The following is a 25184-nucleotide window of genomic DNA, read 5'->3' as shown; positions in this document are numbered from 1 at the left end:
TCTACAAAAGAGGACTCACTGAGGCCATCCCTCGCCGGTTGAGACAGTGAAGAGAGTGAGGAGTGCCCAGCAGACGTTGTCGTAGTGGAACTCGTGCCTCTTCCACTCTCTCCTCTTCACCTCCTTCTTGTCCCTGCTGTAGTCAATGTAGTAGCCTCTGTGGTGGACACGTCATAATTTAAAGAGGTCCTACCCTGTTCATTTCAGGGGCTTTTAAAATGATATTTAGCCCCGTGGGGCGCTATAGTAATAAGTTTCTTTTAATAAAACACTTCATAAATCTCAAGATTGCATACAAGGTAAATCTGCATTCTCCTCTTGGCTGAAACTCTTGGATTTGGCGGCCTCCTTCCTAACCACGCCTACTCTGTTGCAATTGGTCAGGTATTGATGGTCTGCTCCATCTTCCCCAAACCCCATGAAACAGCTGTCCGTGAAGTGGCGAGAGCAGAGGAGCAGTGACCGTGAGGTAGGTCTTTAACTTCCCCAAAAAACAAAAATCTTCCCATCACTGCCTTATTCCGGTACAGATACCAAATTCTTAAGTCCGAAAAAACACTTTCTGGCTGCTATTTTCAATGGTACTGAGCAATGGTTACAACCGGGCACTCAGTAAGTTGCCATATGTGGACTTCCTAAAGTTGTGACATGAGAAATTAACAAAAATTAAAAGTTATCTTACCTGAGTGTTCACAAGATTTAGGAGTGGCATGGAAATTTAGGAAATTTAACCAGAGATAACTCAAAAATACACCAACGTCATTATGTGGTACTTCCACATCATGTACAGTACAGCATTTTAAACATTCATATATGTTTGAAAGGAAATGTGAGATAGGGACCCCATAACGTCAAGATGTAGAAGTTTGAGGACAAAGTTCCACCTGCGCTGCATGAAAAACTATTGTGGCTTTAGTTTACACTGCATCATAATGGGAGTTGTTTGTAACATGTTGCTCATCATAGCACAATATGACAGCATAATATGGTAACCAAAATATTAGAAACAGCTCCCACTGCAGTTATTACTGGTGTGTACCGAATGAATTAGGAAGTTGTGCAGACAGAGAATACAGTATGCTGATGCGCTTTATGTTACCTTGCCAAAAAAAACATACCTGACGCTGTCACTTGCTTGTTACTTAGCTACACTATTTGTTTTTCTAGTATCTAATTTTTCAGAAGACTGATTAATTTACAGCAGTTAGTATGTCAAACTGGACATGTGTTAAGAAATGTTGTTGCAGGGTTGAAATGCCAAAGAAGGAAGCAATGGAGGATTATAATGCTGGTTAATCCATCACTGTGTCATGTTCTGTGTTGTCGCTCTGCTGCCGCCCTCTGTCTTGTCCTTGCAGTGCATGCTGCCTTGCTGAGGCTGAGCTGGCGACACACCCACCTGCAACCAATTTACTTCTTACAGTTCTTAAACCGGTGGAAGGCTCCACTCCAGGGCCAGATTGTACTCCGTGCTCACCACGGCCGCCGCATTACCCGGCTTCGTGTGGCTACTCCTGCTTCTGGTCCTTACTTTCTGGCATTGTATTTGTGGCTTATTGTACTTACTTGTTACTTACCAGCGTACTTCTTCGAGCGGCGTCCCAAGTTCTACTAAGGGTAATTATTCCTGCTTGGGTTTCTTCCAGCAGCCTCTTTAGTTCAGCCTTTTTCCTGCTCTCTATTTTTCGCAGTGATTTTTTTTGTTACTACTATGCCAGCTTAGTTCAGGACTCTTCTGGCTTTATTTTTGTACAGTATATTTTGGACTCCTTATTCCCACTGGTGTTGACTTTCCTTGTTTACAATCACTCAAACCCTGCATTTAACATCCATATCTGGCATTCTATCATCTTAAAAAGGGCTTGCCGTGCACTTACTGGCACTCCTTCTCCGTGTTCATGGAGCTGTCGGTGCAATAGAAGAACTTCCCCTTGAAGAGCTGCACGGCGATGACGGCAAAGATGAACATGAAGAGCTGGTAGACTATGAGGATGTTGAAGACATTCTTCAGCGATGTCACCACACAATCAAACACAGCCTAAAAAGAGAGATTTGTGAAGGAACTGTTTATTAATCACACATGAACGCGTGTGCGAATGTTTACCTTGAGCTTAGGAAGCCTCTTGATGGTCTTAAGAGGTCGCAGGACTCTCAGGACACGGAGGGACTTTATAGTCTTGATGTCTCGGCCTTTGTTGTTTCTGTTCAAAGCGTGGAAATGTGGCATTTAAGGCCAAGCTTGTGCGGTTTTTAATCAGTGCACCAGGACACACACCAATAACAATAAAATATATAAAAGGAACAAAAAAAACACATCTTAACGACAATGAAATCTCATGTATGATACCTTTTAACGATCTTTATCTTGCACACACAAAGTAGCAATGATTCACTGACAGGCCTGAATGGACAAACTGTGCTTAATTCTAGAAAATTTATGGTTCAAAAAAACAATCAGTGTTATGAGGTTTGAGGACAAAAATCACAAACTTGTGATGATTTATACGTCTTTAACAATCAGAGGGGTCTTAATTATGCACACCTGCACAATTTAATAGGTTTTGCATCAAGTCTGCATTTACAAAGATGATGATGCTCATTTTTGAGTTTATTATAATGGTGTCTAGAGGGGGTGGGGCAAAGTTGTACCAGGGCGCCAAGGATGGGGGCTGGGCTTTTGTAAAGTTCTGATTTGTTTCTGTGATTTAAATGTTTACAACTTTGTAAATGCTAAGATAAAACTAATTAGGCTGAGGTTACTTTAATTAAATTAAGACTGTTTGAGACTACCTACACCCACCTTGCAAAAATGCAAACTGGTTCATTCTACCTGGTAGGAGTGAATGGTAAGTGCAACCAGCGAACACTTGCAGTCAAAACAAACATAATGTCATCCAACCTCACCTTTATGCTCTCACACACACACGACACCAGCATTTGGGAACAAGGATGAGATAAGAAGTGGGGAAAAACAATATCTGTATCTATCTGTGGCAGCGTCAAAGAAAGTTATGTATATGTTTCACTGTTGCATCTATATATTTATCTCTATCGTGGTTCACCTTTCGCGGATTCACAGAATTTTTTTAGTGCTTCCTTTTTTTTTATTACAGCATATGAACGCTGTTACAGGCCGAGCCTGGCCCTTTATGAACAATTACATTGTGGGATGTTGAATGTCTCTCTCTCTCTTCCCTGTCTCGTCTTTCCATTGTTTTCTGCGTCCTGATTGGATGTAAACCATTTTCACTCAATCTCGATTGTGCTGCCCTGCCGTGTCTCCTGTGTCATGCTAGCTTGCTTGCTTGCTAGCTTGTAAATGAATGAGGAGAACTGCAGCAATATGTTTTAACAAGGATACAAAAACGCTACAGTACAGTGGAACCACGCCAGGATGAAAAGGCACGGTCACATGAGTGAAATACATGCAAGTGACTTAATTTCTTGTGTCCGACCTGTAGGTCGATCATTAAAATTCAAACGAAGTTTTGAACTTTTTTTGAGAGTGTTTAAAGAAGAGAGAAAAGTGAGAAAATGTTATTGCCTGTCTTTGTATAAAGTGTATGGTGAGGGGTTTTAGAGCCTTAAAACGGATATAATTGTAAAAAAAAGTATAGTTGGCTACTTCACGGATTTCACTTATTGCGGGCTATTTTGGGAACCTAACTCACACGATAAACGAGGGAACACTGTGTATTCATTTTGAATGTTTCTTGACTGCACTGCGTCCAAGTTTGTGTATGTTAATTTTTTTTTCAGATTTCAGCTTCTATATGTTGCCATATCAATGCCACAGTGATGTCAACATTTTTCCGTCCTCTGATTGGTTGATCATAGTAAAACTGTTTGAAAAGCCAAGTTACGCCTACAAAGGACTGATGGAGGAGGCGAAATTGAGAAATCTGTTGAGTAGATGAATTTTATTTCAGCTTTATGTTTTTCTCATGTTATTTGATAAATATGGATTCTGAACTGCTCCAGATACTATTGTACTGCTGCTTGAATTTACTCGCAGAAATAAAAGTCAAAGGTATCGGTGACAATGTGTTCGAAGATAAAGGGTGAAATTCGTGTCTTGCTTCATTAATAATGGTATTGTAGCAACCTAGCAACTATATTTAACAGAGGTGTGGACTCGAGTGTGGACTCATGTGACATCAATGACCCGAGACATGCCTCGGACTTTCGTCCGATGACTTGAGAATACTTGAGATTTTCAGTGAGAGTGTTGAGTAAAATGTGTCCCCATAGTATTGAAATAACGTGACCATTGTTATATAATTTCCAGCAAGACAACAAATGTTCCCCCAGAATCTACCGCATTGAAGGCATCTACTAATATCTAATGAGGTTTAAGAACAAACAAGGGTGTAGCTTAAAGTTCTGTGAGCGCCAGACAGCTGGAACATGGACGAAAGTTACTCACATTCGCATTCGCGCACACACACAAACTTAATTAGGTAAAGTGAATATATCTTGAATGTCTTCAGAAGTTAATTTGTTGTTGTACTGGTTTGTACTGACTAAATCCTGAATGCTATGTCAGATGTAGATCGTTATGTAAACTTTAAAAAGTTGTAATGTTTTTCAAATTTTACCTGTTACAACAACAGAATTAATCTAACAAAAGTGCAGAGTGCTTGTGTAGGCCTACTGAAATAATGTAAACACTGAACTATGACGGCTTTTTTTAGTTGTTCCCGTGTTTGTCCATCCATGCATTTTCTATGCCCTTTGTCCTCAGCGTCATGCGGGTATGCCGGTGCCTATCCCAGCTAACTTTGGGCGAGAGGCGGGGTACACCCTGGATTGGTCGCCAGCCAATCAGAAAACCTAGCCAACTTTAACATAATATTAAAAAAGAGTTCACGTATCTGCCTATCCGTGTGCTGCTCGATATCGTTTACATCACTTGACTCATCATAGGCAATTCCATATGCTTGCACCAAATGAATGTCATCAGTTTTCCTACTGGTGATGTTTGCTGCCATTCTGTTGGTCCTGTTCATGACTGTCTTTGCAGGGAGGAGCAATTCTTTAATTTTCTGAATAATTAATAATAATAATTTATTGTTTTTTTAATTCAGAGAAGAGATGCTGTGATATTTTGGTGAACGATCCTTTCATTTATTCTCTATCTGTGAATGGCTTCCTCCTCGTTACGATCTCCAGTGCAGTCAGAATGCAGCTGGAGTCCAGTTTGTAGCCTTCATCCACTTTTTGAAAGCATGTTTGCTCTGCTCAACCTTCCTTAGTAGTTCCGAAATTGCTCGCTTACGCTCATCTGCAGTTCGGTACTTTTCAGAAAAAGCTGAGTGCTTGTTTTGAAAATGTTTTTCAACATTACATTTTCTGTTGTTTGGTAATTTCTCACCACACATTAAGCACAAGGGTGGGCAAGCCAGCAGTGGCAGTGAAGGCAAAGGAATATATCCATTCAGAATTAAACTCTCTATTTTCTTCCTTTTCTTTCATGGTTATGGATAGATTACCACAGGGGTAGCACACTGTCAAGACATCTTTTTCGTGTCTCACTGACCAAACAAACTGACCCCACCCCTCTGCCCTTGCTCAGCAGTCAGAACGCAGCTAAGATGCATTCACGGACTAGCGGTGAGTGAGATATTTCAAAGTCTTTTAGAAAACGCACATTTCTTCTGCTTCGGTATTGAAAAAAAAAAAAATCAGACCTCGGCGTGTCGCAACAAGGAGGCTGAAGAGCTCACTGCACTAGTCGATCTTTGGGACTTGGCCAGTCAATTGCGAGAATATTAGAAAAAAAATATCACATCAGTGGCCTCCCCTCCTGGAGAGCGACCAACAGCCACGCATTTTTTCCACTGAACTCGCCCATATGCTTCATGGCTCTCCAGGCAGCGACCCGCAAGCCCCAGCCAGGAACCCAGTCCCCAAAACCTGGCCGGAGGTACCAGCAAACACACACCGGCTCGCCTCGCCGCAAGCAAAAAGGTTGAGCGAGCAGCTTGCAAAGGCTGAGAGTGAGGGAGTGACAGAGCGCACAACAGTAATTATTGCACGTTAATGTGGCTCACAAGCTGCCTTTTCTTAAGGCACAGATATAACTCCATAGACGTGTACCTCCAAAAAAATCTTTGAGCGCCAGAGACGTGGCTCGTTAGGTTTGACTGTTGTAACACATTGACCAGACCCTCTCTCCTCAACCACTATCGCTCGCCCATGACAACAAGCCCAATAGAGTGTGGTTTGCTCATGGAGCAGACACCACAAGCCCGACCCTGATGAAGATCCACAAAAGTAAGGATGCCCAAAGTCTGGCACAGGGGCGATCTGTGGCCTGTGGCTCATTTGTCATTGCGTCACTGTATATACGTACTGTATATATCCTTAGGGGGCATACATCTTGAGGCGTTCACAGCAGAGACCAGCGATGTTGGTCTCAAAAAGGTTGGTGACCACTGCACTACACCAATCAGTCACTGAAAAAACAAACTTAGGAAGTATGTAAGTTCCTTATTGGCTGAGGTGCAACATTAATAGTTCCAGCTTGCAGTTAAACAATGCCAGCTCGCTGCTTTTGTCTTATCTGTCAGGGCTGTCCAGGGGAGCCCCTTTGATATGTATCATTTTCTAAAAGGCTAAAAGAGTTATATACTGTATATATTTAAAGACAAATCTTTATGTTTTTATTAGTTATGAGCATCAACAATTTAGGGTTCTAGTTACATAATGACTTTTTGCTCTATTTCTCCACTTTTGCTAGGTTTTTGTTTATTTTATTTCTGAAATGAGCCATGGCCCACAGATTGCCCTTTTGTCATACTTTGGACACCCATGACTGTTTAACCAGGAAGGTGAAGTGTTGCTAGGTGAGGCAGGAGTGTGCCCAAGTTCTTTCTTCATGTCTTTGTAGCTGGTCAGGGGTTGCGTTCCATTGTGGAGGGTTCTACAGGTTTCAAACTGTCATTGCACGGCGGTACAGACGTGGACAACCACGCCCTCTCGCTCGTGCAGTGGATACTTTGTTGAGTGCTTATATTTGACTACCAAATAAATGCATGATGCAAGAAACACGTCTATTACTTTGAATACAGATCTCCTCTACTCACAATACTATTATTAATGAAGAAAGACACCCACTTAACCTGTTATCTTCCAATACTAATACGCCTGACATTCATTTCTGCTGACTTGGAGCACTGACTTCCACTGGTGATCGCAGGTGCTTGTAAATTTGGCGTTCAGCCAAATATAACGAGCGTAAATAGAATGACTTGATGATAAAGCGCTAACTAAGACAATGCCAACCCTCTGTGACATTTGACACAGTTAATCAATATTTATCTAATAACACAACAAAAACCTAAAATGTTAAAATAAAATGCATCTACTCACCAGAGGTGTCAACTTCTCCTCCTTAATCAGCCACTGTGGGCGTAACTTAGCTTGTCGAAGAGCTGTGCTCTGATCAACCAATCAGGACTGGGGGCCTGACACTATGCTCTGATCAACCTGGGGGCCTGCAAGCTGGCCCTGAGAGGTGAATCAGAAGTCTGACAAAAAAAAAAACAGCCCATTGCCAATAGTGTGTATGTGACAGGGGCCAGCACTACTGCTTCTGAAGGCCTTGAACAGATTACACTGACATGGGAGCACAAAGCTGAAATCTGATTGGACAAAAAATACACTACTGGAAGCAATGCAGCCAAAAAACACACTACTAAATGACGTAGATATGTAAATATGTAAATGCAAAAGTTAAACTTATACATAACTTTCTTTGACGCTGCCACAGATAGATACGAATAAATGTTTTTCATTTCTTCTATCACCTCATCATTGTTCTGACTGTAGGGAATATATTAATATAATTTAATGGAAGAAAAATATTAGAATTTAGAGGCAAACACAAAGACATGAATACATCTTTCTCTTTTCTGTGCATTCTAAAGATATAAAAACAGATAAAAAGAAGCAGCTCATTAATGCACGAAATGGGTGGGACACACTTATTCCGCCTACAAAGCTCGCTATTAAAACACCTCCTCTGCACACCACTGCTTATGTGGCGTAATGATGGGTAATGACGACAGCGCTTGGCACAGGGTACTGTTGTTTGAAGCCCAGTCAGGTTGAATGGCAACATATGAAAATGTATATGATTATTTTCTTTTTTAATACTGCCCCTCACAGTCTCTGCCAAGGAAAATTCTGGACAGTAAGTCCCCAGTGAAGGCCCAGTTACCAAATGCACTGCCTGCCACTGAATAAATGAATACTGCCCTGACAGTATCAATCAAAACTGAACATTTAGGAACACTAGAGAACATTAGAGTGTGCAGGTGTACCTAATAAAACGGCCGGTGTGTGCATCGTTGTATGAGATTCTAGAAAACGCAATGACAACAACAAGAAAAACACACACAAAAAGCAATGCTTTAAAACAACCAAAAAAACCAAGCACATGACAGTAAGTGCTTCATGACAGTAAGCGCTTAGTGTGACTTAAGTAAATGTTTACCCCATCACATTCCTGGGTGCCCCCACAGAGACAAAATCCACAGGAACAACAGAGAAAAAAAAGAGTTGCGAGGCATAAGGAGAGAGACACAGTTATAAAGTCACAACAGAGAAAAATCAACATGTGCTATAGCGGTACAACACAAAAGTTCCAGAAGTTATTTGTTAAGACTCATAGACGACATAAATAATTACACAATCATATTGAACAAAAATGCAACTTTGTGCTTCCACTGCTGAGCCCAAGGATACTGGACTCGGGCACCTTTGTCCTGAGGCCCACTGCTGTGAAAAGTGATATATAACCACAGTGCATGGTCACTGATGATTAGTGCAGTGAGTCACTGTGTTAGTCATAGGGCGGGCAGCACTATATGGTGACTCACGTCAGAGCGAAGGCAATGAGTGCTCCCACCACCACAATGAAGTCCAGGATGTTCCACATGTCTCGGAAATAAGAGCCGTCATGCAGGATGAGGCCCTGGTCAATCATCTTGAAGGACGAATGCCGCAAAAGATGCATTGTGAGTCATGTAATGGAGGTGTTTTTACAGTAAATATTGTTAAGTGCCTACCTTGATGATCATTTCAAAGGTGAACACTCCAGTGAAGACATAATCAAAATAACGGAGGACCTAGGTTAAAAAGCATGAGAAGACACACAAGTGTTTAGACAACCAAAAATGCTGCATGTCATCCAAGATGAGGGCAAATACCAAATTTGCATTTGTTTACTAGATAGTGGTTAACTTATTTTTACACTTGAAGGACTGTTGAGAATGTTAAAAAGCACTCCTCAGTTCCTTCAGCACAATGCTCACGTGTCAAGGGTAAATCATTTTATATCAGTTTAGTTTTATGTGCTCTTATTATTGTGAGTTCATTTATTAGATAAATGATAAATGCAATTTTAAAACTGTAAATTGGAAGGCTTTGAAAACAATTTGGTTCAATGTTTGCACCTGACAACGATGTGCAGTGTTTCTTCGCAAAGAAGTGACATCGCCTTCTACTGACCTGGCATGCATATTACAATATTTTCAGTTCATCTGCATGTAAAACTTTTAAGAAACACAAAACTTTGTCGTGAATAACAGGTTGTTTTTGTGTAAATGTGACATAGTCATACATATACTGCAATTACTGAAACTGTAATTAATGTAACAATTACTGTCAATTTTTTTACCTTGTTTCTTTCTGAACTGGTACACACAGGGTCCTCAGCGGCCAGAGCGATGCTACTGGCCACAATCACAAGGAGGATGGTCATCTCAAAGTAGCGCAGATTAACAACATAGTGGCAGATCCTTCTGATACTGTGGAGGCCAAAAACGAGAATTTGCTTTTGCGTCATGGTGAATATAGTAGGACTTTTAAGCATCTTACGGGTTGGAGGCTTTGAAGAGGAACATGCTGTCTGGAGCAACATGTTTGGGGGGAATGGGAGGTTCCTCTTCCTCTGTGTCTTCCTCCCTGTTTCTCTGCTCAGACTGGTAGGCCTCCAGCTCTTTACTGTTCACTAGAACCCAGAAAGGTCAAGTTGGACATGGACAAGAACCTTGCGTCCACTAGAGAATACCCAATCAAATGCAACCTGTCATGGGCGTGAGCTCCAGCAGTGGCTGTGTGGACATCTCGATGGCCACACAACCCTCGAGGTTGGACTTGACACGGTTGAGGGAGCCTGTGCGGTTTTCAGCTTCGAGGGCACACACGGTGAACTCGGTTGCCTCCAGGGCCGTCTCCACGGGGACGGTTTGACACTCCAGCAGCCGCTGGCATTGAGGAGGCTCGGGAATGTCGGTCATCCTGAGGCAGGGGAACATGCACAGGTGGGACAAAATTACTCAGGCATGACATGTATTTGTTTGCAATACATCCTAAAATCCTACATTTTTTGTCAAAGTACAATCTACACCAGGGGTGTCCAAAGTGCAGCACGTAGGTGCGAGTGTGAATTCACCTACAACAAAAAGGTAAAATATGGATGATTTATTTTTCAGTCTGCGGCCCCCACAGCAAAGTTTGGACAACACTGTACCTAAAAACTAAACCCAAACAAAAGCCGCTACTTTTTTCTGAAACTTTGAACCCTGCGACTTATACAGCGGTGCGGCTAACATGTGGTCATGTTCTCGTGACATCTCGTACACTTCAGAACGTATTTCAGAAAACACTACTATCAAGATAATTCATAACAGCAAAAAAAGTTCAGCAAACAACCAAAAAGCCCAGCGAAGCCACCTTTCTCTGCGTTTGCTAACTCTGTCGCTCTAGTTGAGTCACTTATCCGGGTCCAGGTCACGGGGGTAGCAGTGTCAGTATGGAAGTCCAGGTCCCCGTCTCCAGCCACGCTAGGGAGGAAACTCAGTTCAGCTGCTTGTATTCGCGATCTTGTTCTTTCGGTCACGACCCAAAGCTCATGACAATCGGTGAGGGTGGGAACATAGATCCACCGGTTAACACTCAGTTGGGAACCGCCCCAGTAAACGCTGAAGGTCACAGCCCGATGAGGCCAAAAGGAACACATCGTCTGCAACTAGCAGTAACAAGCGCCTAAGGCCCCCAAACTGGACTCCTTCAACACCTTAGCTGTACCTCGAAATTCTGTCCATGAAATTTATGAACAGAATCTGTGACAAAGGGCAGCCTTGGCAGAGGCCAACATACACCAGAAACAGGCTTGACTTACTACTGGCAAAACGAAATAGGCTCCTGCCCGGTTATACAAGGACCGAACGGCACATAGTAGCGCGCCACCAATCCCGTACTCCCGGAGCACCCCCACAGGACACTAAATATCCCATTTTATGACATAGCTACACACCTGCGGCTTATGCAGTAGTCTGGTGCGGCTTATATACTGTATGTACAAATCTTTTGTTTCCTCTAAATTTAGTGGGTGCAGCTTATACACCGGTATGGCTTATACACCGGAATTTATGGTACAAAGGTTAAAGGTTACAGATATCTTTGCAAGTGGCAAAAGTCAAGGATGTCAAGGATACGAAAGTAGGATTTGGGTAAAAGATAGCTACAGTACCTTCCATCCTCTCCAACGTCTGCGTACGGGTTGACAATACACATCCCAGAATCCTGGAGCGCCTCGCCCTCCACCTCCACTTTGTCCTTCTCCTCGTGCTCCTCCCTCTCATCCAGTATCCTCCTCTCCTGACTGAGTGAGCGTTTGATTAGCGGCACATCATGTGGCGTCTGCGTACAGTCCAGGCTCTTGGCCTCAGTGCGAGCCTCGCGGTGACGGTGCCGTCGGTGCCTGGCCCCTTCCTCTGGCCCCTGACTGGGCCTGAACTTGCGAGCCATCCTGTGCCGGCCCCCACCTGTGGTTCGGTGGTTGGCCCCCCCTATTTTTTCCTCGGAGAGGTTGACCAAAGGCTCGGCTGTCGGGGGTTCAGGTATGGGGATGGATATCGACATTGGGGGCTCAGGTAGGGGCATCCCTACGGACATTGGGGACTCGGATAGGTGGCCGGGGCTGGCCTCTGGGGACAGTGCGGGCACGTGGTGGGCACTGGGGGTTTCAATGGTGTCCTCCGTGGGGCTGTTGAATAGCTCCTCTCTGCTCGCCATCTGCCGCCGTTTGCGTAGTTGATTGGCTCGCTGCTCCCACACGGACATGTTGACTTTTCTCCTCCTCTCGCGGCGGTTGGCGAAGGCGTTAGAGCTGTTGAGGGGTTGCTCGTCCATGGCTCCTGAAGCACCTTCTGCTTCATCAGGGAAGGTAGGTCGACCTCTGTGGATGGCGCGTTTCCTGTATAGGTACGGTCTTCTTCTGCCACTAAAGAGCACAATGGCTGTGTTAGCAATGGGCGAGCGTCAACCGAGACAATTTTAAAGGATTAGTTTGACATTTTGGGAGATGGAAGTGTCTACTGAAACTACAAGCTTCTCATAGCATAGGCGAGCGGCCGAACAGCTGCAGAGAGAAATAGCTAGTCAGCTTCAGCCTCAAAAGTAGATGTTTTGGCTGGGCTGGATAACTTGCATTACTGGTTGCTTTGATAAATGTCTCCAAACAAAATTAGACTGTAAATATGTGACCTAATTTTAGCTAGCTGTTTCCCTCTGCTAAGCTAACTGGCTTACTATCCACTATGTACTAATAAAAGCAAGCAAGTAAGCACATTTTCAAAAAGGTCAGACAATTGCTTTACATTCAAAAGTACTGTTCATGTAGTATACCAGATATGCAAGAAAATAAAAGCTTCCAACAACTGAAAGTTGCCAGAAAAAGGTCAGGCCTTTTCTGGGAATCAAAAATGTCACATAAGTGATGACAGAAAATCATTGCAATGCAAAAACATATGTGAAATATTCGAGGTTAAATAACTTAAAAGCATCCAAAAAGAAAATGGGGTTACCTGAGAGATAATACGTGAAAAAACCCACAAGACCACAAAAGGGAATAGTGCAGGATTAACGCAAAAAGCATAGTGTAAAAAAATCTATCAGAACAGAATCTCAACAATCGTTTGAGGGAGGAATTTTGGAGAAGAAGACAGATGCATACAGTTTTTACTTACTGTTATTCTGATTCGGTTGTTGTCCATGTGATAAATGAGTGATTATTTGAAAACAAGACATTAGAATTTTACAATATACACAGAACAGTGGTGACACAGTCCAAAATATGGCCTTTATGATGATCAAGTCATCTCCTTAGCACAATTTACCATCATAATCATAGCTTGTAAGGTAAATATATTGCCATTTTAGCCAGTGTCACTTTACAACAGGCATAAAACGAGACAACATGATGGAACCAGCAAAACAGAATAAAATGCAGCAGAAATTATCTTGTACATCCATATATGCAACAAACAAACAACACAACTAGAAAGTCACAGCAGTCTATGCAAATATATAGTTTTGATGGATTTAGATGGGGTTTTATTTTTGTACACTATAATGCCATATACTATATTATAAGCTACATAGTTAGGCTATTTCATTTAATTATGAACACCTTTGGGTCCATTAAATGTGCTTAAAAATATTTAATTTGACTGTATATTGATTCACTTACAAAAAAAAATGTTAGTTTTAAAAGATACTGTTGCAATTTATATAATAACTAAATATTTTATATACTGTTCATTTCAGAAGTAGTGTTAATCAAAATCATTTTAGGTTTGAATTTGTGCTTATGTGAATGGTTATGGGACGTTCACTATAATTAACAAAAATGGAATCGTAAAAAAAAAAAAATTAAACACATTCATTAAAAAAATGAAACTAATTCAATTCAATGGTCAAATTCTTAATGCTCTGCATGTGAGTTGCCATATTGTTGATTGTCAACTGATGTAAGTACTTGTGAATTCGTACAGTATCATAAAAACATGCAAAACTAATGCGCACAGCCCTCCAGCAAGCCATGTCCATGCTTGGATGAGACACTGTTTAGATTTTTGGAAAAAGGGGGCTAGTTTTTCTGATGTGTCATCATGCAGTCATTACCAGGATATCTCAGCCAGAACTCGACGACACATTGCAAAGTGTGTCTCCTCCCACTAAAGAGCCACAAGTGAGACAAAGTACCTCTGACCCGATTTACTGGATGATTAGACCTGAGGGAAAGCCATCAGGTCACTGCCAGGCCAAAAGTTCATAACCAATCAAAGGCTGAGGTACCAACAGAGGTAAATAGTGGTGAAACAATCTGCCGTCTTAAGCCTTTACATGGCTTTTAGTGTCATACTTTTAACCCTAAACATTTACAGGAATACTTCGGAATACTTGCTTCAGTCTCCTACTTTTCATTTCTACTGGCTCATAGAGAGGCATCCTGGGACCATTTTCAACACCTGCTTGCAAAATGGCAAAAAAAAGGGTCAACTTAACTCTCTAAATCTGTATTCCATCAAAATTTGACACAAGATGCTATAAGTAGATCTCTGAAATTATACAAGGCCATTGAGGTTTCATGGTTATCTCATCCCGGCATGGTCATTTGTTTACGTTAACCTTTAACTTACTCAGATATTAAGCCATCTCTGCCTCGGGCATACCGTTGGTTGAAGAACTCCTCTTCCTCCTCTTCATCCTAACAAAAATGAACAGGCACGTTGTCTGATTGATTAAAGTGGTGCATTAAGCTGCGTGTTGTTCAAAGGAGGGGAGAAAAAAGAACAGTAAAATGTTGAGGAGATTAAACCTTTGTCAGCTCTTGCGCATTGGCCAGATTATCCACAGCGATGGCCAAAAAGACGTTGAGGAGAGTGTCTGTCAGAGAGATGATTAAGAAGGAAAATCTTTGCGACTTCGTGTTTGAACACAGCTATCATGTCCTGTCCTTACTATACTGGACTATTTCTGTGTTCCGCTCCACAATGTAGAGGTACATTGATACTTTTCTCTGCAATGATGAGGGATTATTGCTAATTCAACATGATGCACTTGTGCTATGTTGTCAACAAGGATACAGTTTCCAAACAGGGTGAGGACAATGAAGTAAATGGATGACCACATGCCATACTGCACGCCTCCTTGTGAGCGAATCCCGTTGTACATCACCTCGTTCCAGTCTTCCCCTGTCAATATCTGAAAGGAGATGTGCAGAATACTTAGTTTTAATATATCATGCATGACATAGCCTCACCAACCACTTAATTTGATAGACCTGCACAATGTAACGAAAACAGTCAAGTTAGATTGATACTTTCACAGAGATCATAATTGTATGTGATGTTTGCTTTGTATGTTTGCATTCCCGCATCTAGTGTAGCAACTTGTTGAGACAGGATAGATGTTGATTCAAAATGTGCAAAAACAAAAACAGATATGGAACGGTTACAGAAATACGCGTTGTTGTTTAAGATGTTTTTTAAGATGCTTGCTGCAAGGCCCGGCTAAAATCAGAAATCAGGATGAAAAAGAAAATATTTGTATGACTGGTGTGTAGTCCAGCCAGGAGATTCCTCCCACATTCCAAAAACATGCATGTTAGGTTAATTGGCGACTCTAAATGATCCATAGGTATGAATGTGAGTGTGAATGGTTGTTTGTCTATATGTGCCCTGCAACTGAACGACCAGTCCAGGGTTTACCCCGCCCTCACCAGCTGGGATAGTCTCCAGCATACTCCTGCGACCCCTGTGAGGATATGGGCCAGCAAAGGCTTCTCTGCTGGCCTAAACACTATCAGAAGCGCTGACTGACATTTACAACTTAAATTCTAGTATTTGTTTCATGAAATTGTATTAATTTATTCCCAACCGTTGATTATATTCATTAAGTAGTGGGCCTCTCGGCTGCTCTGCTTCCAGTAGTGTATGTGTATGTATTTTTTTTGTTCAATCAGACTCCATCTTCTCTGTGTTGCTATGTCAATCTGATCTGCCCAGGGCCTGAGGGCCCAGGTATGGAATGCACCGCTCGCCACTGATTTGTATTTGAATATTTGAATTTCCACATCATCAGATAAACAGAGGCGCTGTAATGAGCTCAAGCGATTGATTTTGCATTATGTTTGGGTCACGTGACCATCAGCGCTATGCAGGGTCTGTCGCCTTCCGTACAATTCATGCTCCATGTGGCCGCGATTTATTTTGTTGCTTTTGCCCAAAACGTGATAAAATAAGGTCACATTAAATCTTGAAAAAAGGAGCACTGTCTTTGTAAAGCAAAAGCATGTATTTAGTACTGTAAACAGCTACAAGTAAACAACATAATAGGCTTGGTTGCATTTTTGTGACTGAGCTGACGGTGGATTCGGCTCATGCTTCTGATGTTCATGCTGCATATGTGTGCATGGACGTGTGGGTGGGCAGCGGAGGCGGGGGGCGGAGAGCAAGCGAGCAGTGTTGTTTAATCTGCGCCCCGGGTGAGAAATATTCCAGGGTGCTATGTGTCATGGAGGAGCAGGCAGAATAGGGAGGAGAGGAGGGGGAGGAGGTGATGGTGGTTCAAACCTGAAACACTGTCATGATGGCAGCTGGAAACGTGTCAAAGTTGGTGGGTGTGTAATCCTCAAAGATGAACCTAGAGGGTAGTCAGAGGAAACATAAAAGCATGGGGTCAGATATGACCAAGGAGGAGGAAGAAGGATGTTGAGCTATTTTCATCCATTCAGACTTAATGCTGTAAAGTGATGGAGGAGTGACGATCTCCCTACCGTCCTCCAAAGAGCTGCATCCCCAGCAGGGCAAATACCACAATAAAGAGAAAGAGCAGGAAAAGCAGGCTTATGATGGACTTCATGGAGCTCATGAGCGACACAACCAGGTTCCTGAGAGAGGCCCAGTATCTGGCAAGAGGGAAAAAGACAAGCTTTTTGGGCCTATTTAAATCACCAATTAAAAAAAGGTGCTAGTACTGCACAAGCCTGTTGCAGAGAGACATGATGTCGCTGTCCCACTTACTTGGTTATCTTGAAAATCCTCAGGAGTCTCAGCGCCCTCAGCACACTGATGCCAAATGACATTCCGGGTCGGAAGAATCCCCACACCACTTCGAAGATGCTGCCGACAATAACCTGCAAAAAGGACGAAGAAATACTATTATCTTAAAAATTGGTCCCCTATTATGCAAAATGGATTTTTTATGTTATAAATATGTGTCCTTCCTAGAGCCACAAATGACATGTTTCACTCACGCCACAGTCGAAGCAGTTGAAAGAAGAATGGAAGTAGAGGCGGAAGCCTAAACCATACATCTTCAAGAACATCTCAGCCAAAAACAGCCCCAGGAACACAAACTCTGCATAGTCTGGCGAGGAGAAAACAAACAAATCCATATACTCAAAATAGAATGCCATCTGCCAGATTTGTGATTTTGAACAGCAAGAAGTGGTGAAGTGTGACCCACAGAGGAAGACAGTGAGCCAGTCGGGCTGGTTGTGGTGGACAATGGCCACACAGATGGTGTTGAGAGCCACCAGGCTGAGCACCATCAGGTAGAATGTGTCCGTCTTTACCATGCGGCGGATAGAGATGCGCAACATGCGCTCTTTGCGCCGCAGATAGGCCGCCGGACCACGGCGGCCGCTGCGGAAGTTCATCCTGGAGCGGGACATACCTGCCATCACAAGGAAGGGGGGAAAAAGGGGTCAATCAATTCATGCAATATAATTAAGATGACATAATGGAAGAAGCTGAACTCACTGGCAGTGGACATGTCTGTGTATTTGTCGTCACCCGGGGCTCCTCGCCGTGCACCTGTCTTCTTACTCGCCCTCTTTAGAACTTTAGACAAAAAAAAAAAATCAGCTTTAACACAGCCTTTAATTGTTGGATGTCAGTAAAATTATGCAAGGCTTTCTGTTTAATTTCTGTAAAATAAAATTAGCAAAAAGCTGATGTAATTTTGGAAATTGGTTTATTTTTTAAAACCCTCTATAGGGTAGGGTAGGAGGCCTCGGGGAAGACCCAGGACACGTTGGAAAGACTATGTCTCCCAACTGGCTTGGGAACGCCTCAGGAGCCGCCAGGAGGTGCTGGACAAAGAGGCCGGGGAGAGGGAAGTCTGGGCATCTCTGCTTAGGCTGCTGTCCCTGTGACCCGACCTCGGATAAGCGGTAGAAGATGGATGGAGGGATGGATGGATTGTTAACGTTTTATACTGATTGGTGCGAAGAAATCACATGATTCTGCAGCCTTATAGGCAGCACTTAAAGTGGCTATCACTCCTTGGCTCCAAATTAAACTTTTTTCACCCAAAATATATAAGATAGTAGTTTCAGAGAACAGATTGTACAAAAAATGTCTATATTCTTCACAATTAAAAAGTTAAAATGAATGAGATTTGTTGTTCTGCCTGAAAAGGGGGAGTGGCGGTAATGGCTGTCACTCACTCACGGCCCATGCACAGGCACATACGAATAGGATGCGCGCATACACGCATTTTTAGAGAAGCTCACGTCACCTTTTCCTGCGTGTGAGTGTTATGTTGGGTGTGGCTTGCATGCTCTGAGCAGGAAATCCCACAGTCCAGGCCTGACGGTGATAAGTGAATTTCCGCAATTAGGATTTATAAATCAAATATTGTTGTAGTTAGAGCACAGAAACACAGTCTAAGTTCTAAATATGGGTTTAAACATTATTAGAGCCTTCTAGACATACAATAACACCCCTATAGTCACCTTTACACTGAGAAAATAAGACATTTAAGACTTCAAGAAATAAGACTTGTGCTTGTGTGTGTTGCAATAAATGTGTTCCGGATGTGTGGAGGACAGGAGGAGAAGTCGAGGGTTCAGAGTTGAGTTTTATCTTGGAGTGGATTAAGGCCCCAAAGGTAATCCATGCTATTATTATGATATTATGATTATGAATTCTGAATCATTATGTTATTGTTTTTGTGCCCGTTGGAAGAAGTAAATGAGCAAGCATTGGCTTGTTACGGTTTTGATTATGTCGACAACCGCTTACGTCAAGGTCAGTCAGCCAGTCCGACAAGCGTCAACATAAACAGGTTCATCTGTACATGTCTTTCATTGGACAGTGATGATAAGAGCAACATAGCTCTCTAAACACCTATCTACTTAGTTTTTGTAAGGCTTTTGGAGTTTAACAAGTGATTGTGATTGCCAGCAGTTTGAAGTCAAACTATTAAGCAGAACAACATTGAAAAAATGCAATATAAGTTTGAACACAGTGGCGATCATACCATCATATGATCATATGACCTTACCATCTAATGGTGACCTCCCAGAATTTTTGTTCTCCTCTGCTAGCATTACCTCCTCTGTAATGGAAATAAAAGCAAGAGATTATGCATAGATATAAACATGGAAGTATACATTGATCAGTCCTGATGTCTTTTTTCAGGAACCACGCATGCGCTGATGTAAACATTCAGAGACCTGTGTGGCCCTGTGTTGAGAGAAAGAGCTCTTCTTCTCTCTTCAGTCCTCGCAATATCTCTCACTCTCGCTTCCCACTCTCACCCACATGGAGGTACACACACACACGCATGCATGCACACAGGCACACACACACACACAAACAGCCAATAAGCACACAGGCGAACGCAATTCGCATGTATACGTGTGCACAAATTTAAGTCAGTGAGTCAGTATCACCTTTTCCTCACCCTCTACTTGCGTGGGAGACGCCCAGTGCAGACGCCATTATAGTGACTGTGTGTGCAACCAAGCAGACTCCTGACACACAGTGTGTCCATTTATTTGTATGTCCATTTTTGATTATTGCCACCACTGTCTCAATAAAAAAGCATCTGAGGATTGCAGTACCTGCCCTGTCAATCCAAGCCCGGTAGCCATTCAATTCTCGCTCCACCTGCTGCTGGCGCCGCAGCTTCATGAAGGCCCGCCTGTTCTCTACCCGCTCCCTCTCCTTGGCAAACTCTCTGCAAAGGGATGCATAAGAGAACCTTAATCCGCAAAACAAACTAAAAAAAAAACACTGTACATAGGAAGGGGGAGGCCACACCCACCCAGACAGGACTCCCAACACCAGGTTAAGCACAAAGAAGGAACCAATGATGATGAGCGGGATGAAGTACATCCAGTTCCATGTGGAGCCTAAGGCGTCATTAGTCTGAAATGACATTTGCTTTTGTAACAATAATAATATAAATCACAGAGATAACACAAATGATTCATTATTCAGTACAAAACCTTCAAACTGAAATAAAAATGGAGATAGCTAGCAGGCACAGCAACACAGAATTGATTCAAATTCTTGTTCTGGTTAATGTGGTACCTTTACTCAGCCACTTGTGCCCCAAAGCCACTCAGGCAGTCACAGACAGTCCTAGACAGATAGCCAGCAGGAACAGGATTCTTGTTCCTGTTCTTGTGACACATTTACACAGCCAATTGTTGCTCGCCAGAATGACCTGAAGCACTATTATTTGTGGCCCAAATTGGCCTATGCCAGTCAAGTACAGTATATTCGACCGTTTAAATGGTATACTAGGGGCTGATGCTGACCCTGGAGAGAGTGGCAGCAGGTGCAGGAATAAGATATCTCCCAAATAAGGAAATTACTCAAAAAACAGCACTACAAGAATAATAAGACATGAGTATTTATGCACATTATTTTCACAATGGAATCAAAGCTCTGTATTCAATATGAAATGGAAACAAGATATTATAAATTAATTCTATAAGGAAGGACACATGGAGATTAGTCCAAAAACAGCACTATTATCATCTGTATTTATACACATTTGAGAGCAAAGTCCATGCTCTGCATTAAATACATTATAGAAAAGTATATAATAACATAGTTATCAATAATTATACTTATACACTATATACACAATTGTATTAGAATAATTTAACTGCACATTTATTATAATTACAAATATTTAATATATTTTATACAAATAATAATTAAATAAATACTATGAAAAAAAATTAAAAAAAATGTACAGTGTGCACTTACGTTATATAGAACGGCCGTCCATCCCTCCATGGTGATGCACTGGAAGACGGTGAGAACAGCAAACAGGATGTTGTCAAACTGCGTGATGCCGTCATTGGGGCCGATCCAGGTGTCATTGCAGTCGTACTTCTCAGGACACTTCCTCACACCACATGCAAACGCCAACTCGGATGAGTCTACTGTCTCGTTGTCTGTGCAAAAAAAAAGACAACAAAGAGAGCACCTTCATGTTACAAGTGGTGGAAAATAATCATGGAGCGTTGCTGACCTCCATGGTGTTATCAGCATACACAGAACGACACACAAGCAGAACAAGAAGCATGCAGTATACATTAACGCCCCGTAAGCCTGCAGTGCTTCCTCCATCTGGCTGGTTTAACAGAGCATCATCTCGATTTGCGGCTTGCAGCTTCTTTTTTATTAGCCTGCTGCATAGTCTACTTTGATTTGCTGTGAACCGGACAACACCGGGACACTTTCTCACTGTCCCTGGGGGGGTAGGACAAGATTTGGTAAGTTTGTTAACGCACTAAAAAATGAATGAAAAAATGTGAACTGTTGTGAACTTTGTGGGAGGGAGCTCTTCACCAACAGTACAGTACTTCCTCGTATATCACGGTTAAGTGGTTCCAGACCCAACTGTAACAAGTGAATTTCCACGAAGTAGGATTTCTTATTTAGAAATGGAATATTTTCATAGTTAGAGCATAGAAAACCTGTTTACAATCGTCTATATATGGTTTTTAACATTATTAGAGCCCTACAGACATGAAATAGCACCCCTATAATCACCTTTTTAATTTGTATTACCAAATATAATAGAAAAAATAAGAGTAAATAAGCCATTTAAGACAGAAAATAAAACTCAAACCTTAACTCCTATTGTAACACATTTGTTATTCTGCCTTATCATTTTCTTATGTTATTTCAGAATTGGTAAAGGGTACATGTTGAATACAGGAAGTGAACAAATGTATTAGAACAAATGTATTGTGAAATGGAAAGGGGGTAGGATTAAATAAGCTTTGCTTCTTCCTACTACTTTTTGGACATGTGAAATTGTGAATTGTAATATGTGATGTGTTCCAATGTAACATATATGCATGTCAAAAATAAAACAAACCATTACCATTACCATAGTGACCAGTGTAGAATACTACATCTCATAAAAGCCTTTGCAGGGTTTCTCCTAGGGTTTTTTTTAAGCTGTGGTGGTGGGCTGTGTGGGAGGCGGACTGCCGCTGCTGTGTCGTGCTGCTGCTGCGTCACTGTGGCAGTTTTTTGTTAATATTTAAATTTACTGTCGGTAATAATGTCAACATTAGGGTCATTTTCACATGCTTGGACAAGAAATGCATTAATTAACTTAACTTCCGCTCCTTATCTGTCAAGTGCCAACAGGGCAAACGGAGATTCCGGTACACGTTTTTCAAATTAAGGTGTAGTGAAAAGTTTTTATGCTATTTGATATTGGTAATTGATATTTTATTTCAAACTAATTGCGGTCAATATGTAAATAATAGGCTATACATGTATCTATATAGCACAGGGGTGCTCACACTTTTTCAGCCAGTGGGCTACTTGTAATATAACCATGTCACAAAGATCTACCTCCTCTAAACATAGCGAATATACTGTATATATTTAGTATTAATATGAGTATTTATGTACATTGTACATGTACTTATGTCAGGGGTGCACACAATCAAAATGATCTATCATTGTTCTGCTGCAGAACCCAACTTTGTTTCAGCTCGACGTCACAAACAGATTGTCGGACATTCGCCTTCAGGATTTTTTGGTAGACAGCAGAATTCATGGTTCCATTTATCACAGCAAGTCTTCCAGGTCCTGAAGCAGCAAAACAGGCCCAGACCATCACACTACCACCACCATATTTTACTGTTGGTATGATGTTCTTTTTCTGAAATGCGGCGTTACTTTTATGCCAGGTGTCATGGAACACACACCTTCCAAAAAGTTCAACTTTTGTCTCGTCACACACAAAAAAATAAGAAGGGGAAAGGGGAAAACACTTTTTCACACCACTGTAGGCATCTTACCGCTAAGTTAGTTTATCCGTAATTGGAATAATAAAGATGAAAGTTGTGTTATCCATGTGTGCCTGCTGATATCTTTTCTCCCTTTTTTTTTGCCGGCGAAGCACAAGAGCAAATCAAGAAGGGGATTAATGTCAGCCGACTGATGTCATATGACATCTATAAAGTGACGGTTGTGATGTGGGTACCACGCGACCCACACTGTCTTTGCGATCACCGAAATGGGCACCCCTGATTTACTGTAAAATACATGTCCATTCATACAATGTATTACTTAACATTGTTTTCACGTAAAAAAAAAACAAACATCGGTGTGGCAGCTGTTATTTTACCGTGGCGCTGCGCCAGCATCCATTACATGTAGCAAAAACCCTGCTTTGAATACTTCTTTTGAATGCCTTATATTTTTATTTTGGTTCATTTAGCCATTTTTATACTTGAAAACGCTTCAGTTATGCAAAACATATGTAACCTTTGCTTAAATATGCCTATTTTTCAACAACAAAACAGCATGATTTATTAATTAATATATATTTTTAAAAACCGTGATAGCGTGAATCAGCGAAATTCGAACCACGATGTGGCGAGAGATGACCGTACAACACTGGGAGATCTGAAATGAATGCGCGATGGTGTGTATCAGACATATATCAATCAGCTTGCCAACCGGTAGAACCTAAACGCTGAAATGATTCAAATACCACCTCATTGAAATGCTTTCAAGCACAGAGGAGTTCTTGTTAATTAATCGGAACTGCAAAATGGACCGTGGCATGCAAGGACATAATCAAAACAGTTCTTCTTTTGGTTATGCAAGGACACGTGCTGCTGGTAAAAAACATGTGCACGCCCACTGCCATTGCGCTACATCCAAACTGTTCTCCTGTGTTTCATTTTCTAACAGATGATGTGACATGATATGAGCAGTAACCTAATGGACACAATATTCGGAACACCTGCGGTGCAAGGGCCACAAAACCACATTGGAAGTGTACCCACCCAGGATGTCAACAGATGGCAGGCAGGTGTGGTGAAGCTTCCCGCTGTAGAACTCCAGGCCGATGATAGCAAACATGAGGATGGCAAAGAAGAGGAGGAGGCCAATCTGAAGCAGCGGGATCATAGCCTTCATGATGGACTTCAGCACTATCTGCAGGCCTAAGGGGAAACACAGAATTACTTCAGTGTACTTGCTGTGCACAACATAACACATTTTTAGCTTGCAATGGCCAACAGTACCCTACAGTGGTGTTTGCATTCATGCTGTCATGCTAAACTAAATGAAGAGAGAAAGCAGCAATTGGCAAAATACTGCACTGTGATTCATACATACACTGCATATAATATGGTTAACACATCAATTGCTTTATACATTTGTATACTGTCTGTTTGTCTGTTAGGGTCGCATGGTGGCTGAGTGGTTAGCACAGAGTCACACAGGCCACACAGTCAGGAGATCGGAGAGATCTGGGTTTGAATCTCCGCTGGGCATCTCTGTGTGGAGTTTGCACGTTCTCCCCGTGCGTGCGTTTTCTCTGGGTACTCCAGTTTCCTCCCACATTCTAAGAACATGCATGTTAGGTTAATTGTATGTATGTATGTATGTATGGTATGAATGTGAGTGTGAATGGTTGTTTGTCTATATGTGCCTCTGCTGGCTGGCGACCAAGCCAGGGTGTATCCCGCCTCTTGCCCAAAGTCAGCTGGGATAGACTCCAGCATACCCTCGCAACCCTAAAGAGGATAAGCGGCATAGACAATGGATAGATGGATGTTTGTCTGATATGATACAGTGCCCTTCAAAAGTATTGAAACACTGAGGTCAAATCTTTATTTTTGCTGTAGACTGAAAACTTTTGACATTTCAGCTTTTATTTCCAGGTATTTAAAGCTGGATAAAATATCCAGTATCCTATATGTGCATGCTGGATTGGACGCACAACTTAGAAAATAGCAAAAATAGCACTTATTGCTTGAACCTACCCATTTTTCATGTGAGTATTGGAACATGTGACTGACAGGTCTTCCTTTACTGCTCTCACAATGTTTCTATTATCAACTACTGATGTTTTCCTTGGTCTACACTGTTCGATGTTACTTAGTACACCAGTGGTTTCTTTCTTCTTCAGGACATTCCAAATGGTTGTACTGGCTGTGACCAATGTCCAATGGTTCTGATTGATTCTTCTCTCAGATTCTCTCACATTCTCAGCCATAGACAGCTCTCTGGTTTTCATGTTGTTTTCACTTCTAA

The 25184-nt window shown here is 42.0% G+C and overlaps 1 protein-coding gene across 2 annotated transcripts in view; it reads right to left on the bottom strand.

The window, feature by feature from the left end:
• cacna1eb (calcium channel, voltage-dependent, R type, alpha 1E subunit b) overlaps positions 1-25184 on the bottom strand; it is a 66446-nt gene that overhangs the window by 15823 nt on the left and 25439 nt on the right. For both annotated transcript variants that reach the window (XM_054758420.1, XM_054758429.1), the window contains exons 7-29: positions 23930-24088; positions 20871-21061; positions 19915-20018; positions 19712-19827; positions 19150-19203; positions 17622-17702; positions 17326-17535; positions 17114-17226; positions 16881-16993; positions 16634-16765; positions 16431-16500; positions 14943-15060; positions 14675-14742; positions 14496-14563; positions 11543-12295; positions 10094-10308; positions 9886-10018; positions 9686-9815; positions 9075-9134; positions 8886-8992; positions 2105-2201; positions 1878-2038; positions 20-157 (exon numbers count right to left, since the gene is read on the bottom strand). In XM_054758420.1, coding sequence (XP_054614395.1) covers positions 20-157; positions 1878-2038; positions 2105-2201; positions 8886-8992; positions 9075-9134; positions 9686-9815; positions 9886-10018; positions 10094-10308; positions 11543-12295; positions 14496-14563; positions 14675-14742; positions 14943-15060; positions 16431-16500; positions 16634-16765; positions 16881-16993; positions 17114-17226; positions 17326-17535; positions 17622-17702; positions 19150-19203; positions 19712-19827; positions 19915-20018; positions 20871-21061; positions 23930-24088 — 3391 coding nt within the window. The remainder of the gene's footprint in view (positions 1-19; positions 158-1877; positions 2039-2104; positions 2202-8885; positions 8993-9074; positions 9135-9685; positions 9816-9885; positions 10019-10093; positions 10309-11542; positions 12296-14495; positions 14564-14674; positions 14743-14942; positions 15061-16430; positions 16501-16633; positions 16766-16880; positions 16994-17113; positions 17227-17325; positions 17536-17621; positions 17703-19149; positions 19204-19711; positions 19828-19914; positions 20019-20870; positions 21062-23929; positions 24089-25184) is intronic.

Source organism: Dunckerocampus dactyliophorus, chromosome 2 (assembly GCF_027744805.1).
Source record: "Dunckerocampus dactyliophorus isolate RoL2022-P2 chromosome 2, RoL_Ddac_1.1, whole genome shotgun sequence".
Lineage (NCBI taxonomy): Eukaryota > Metazoa > Chordata > Actinopteri > Syngnathiformes > Syngnathidae > Dunckerocampus > Dunckerocampus dactyliophorus.
This window is presented reverse-complemented; position numbering and strand designations above follow the sequence as displayed.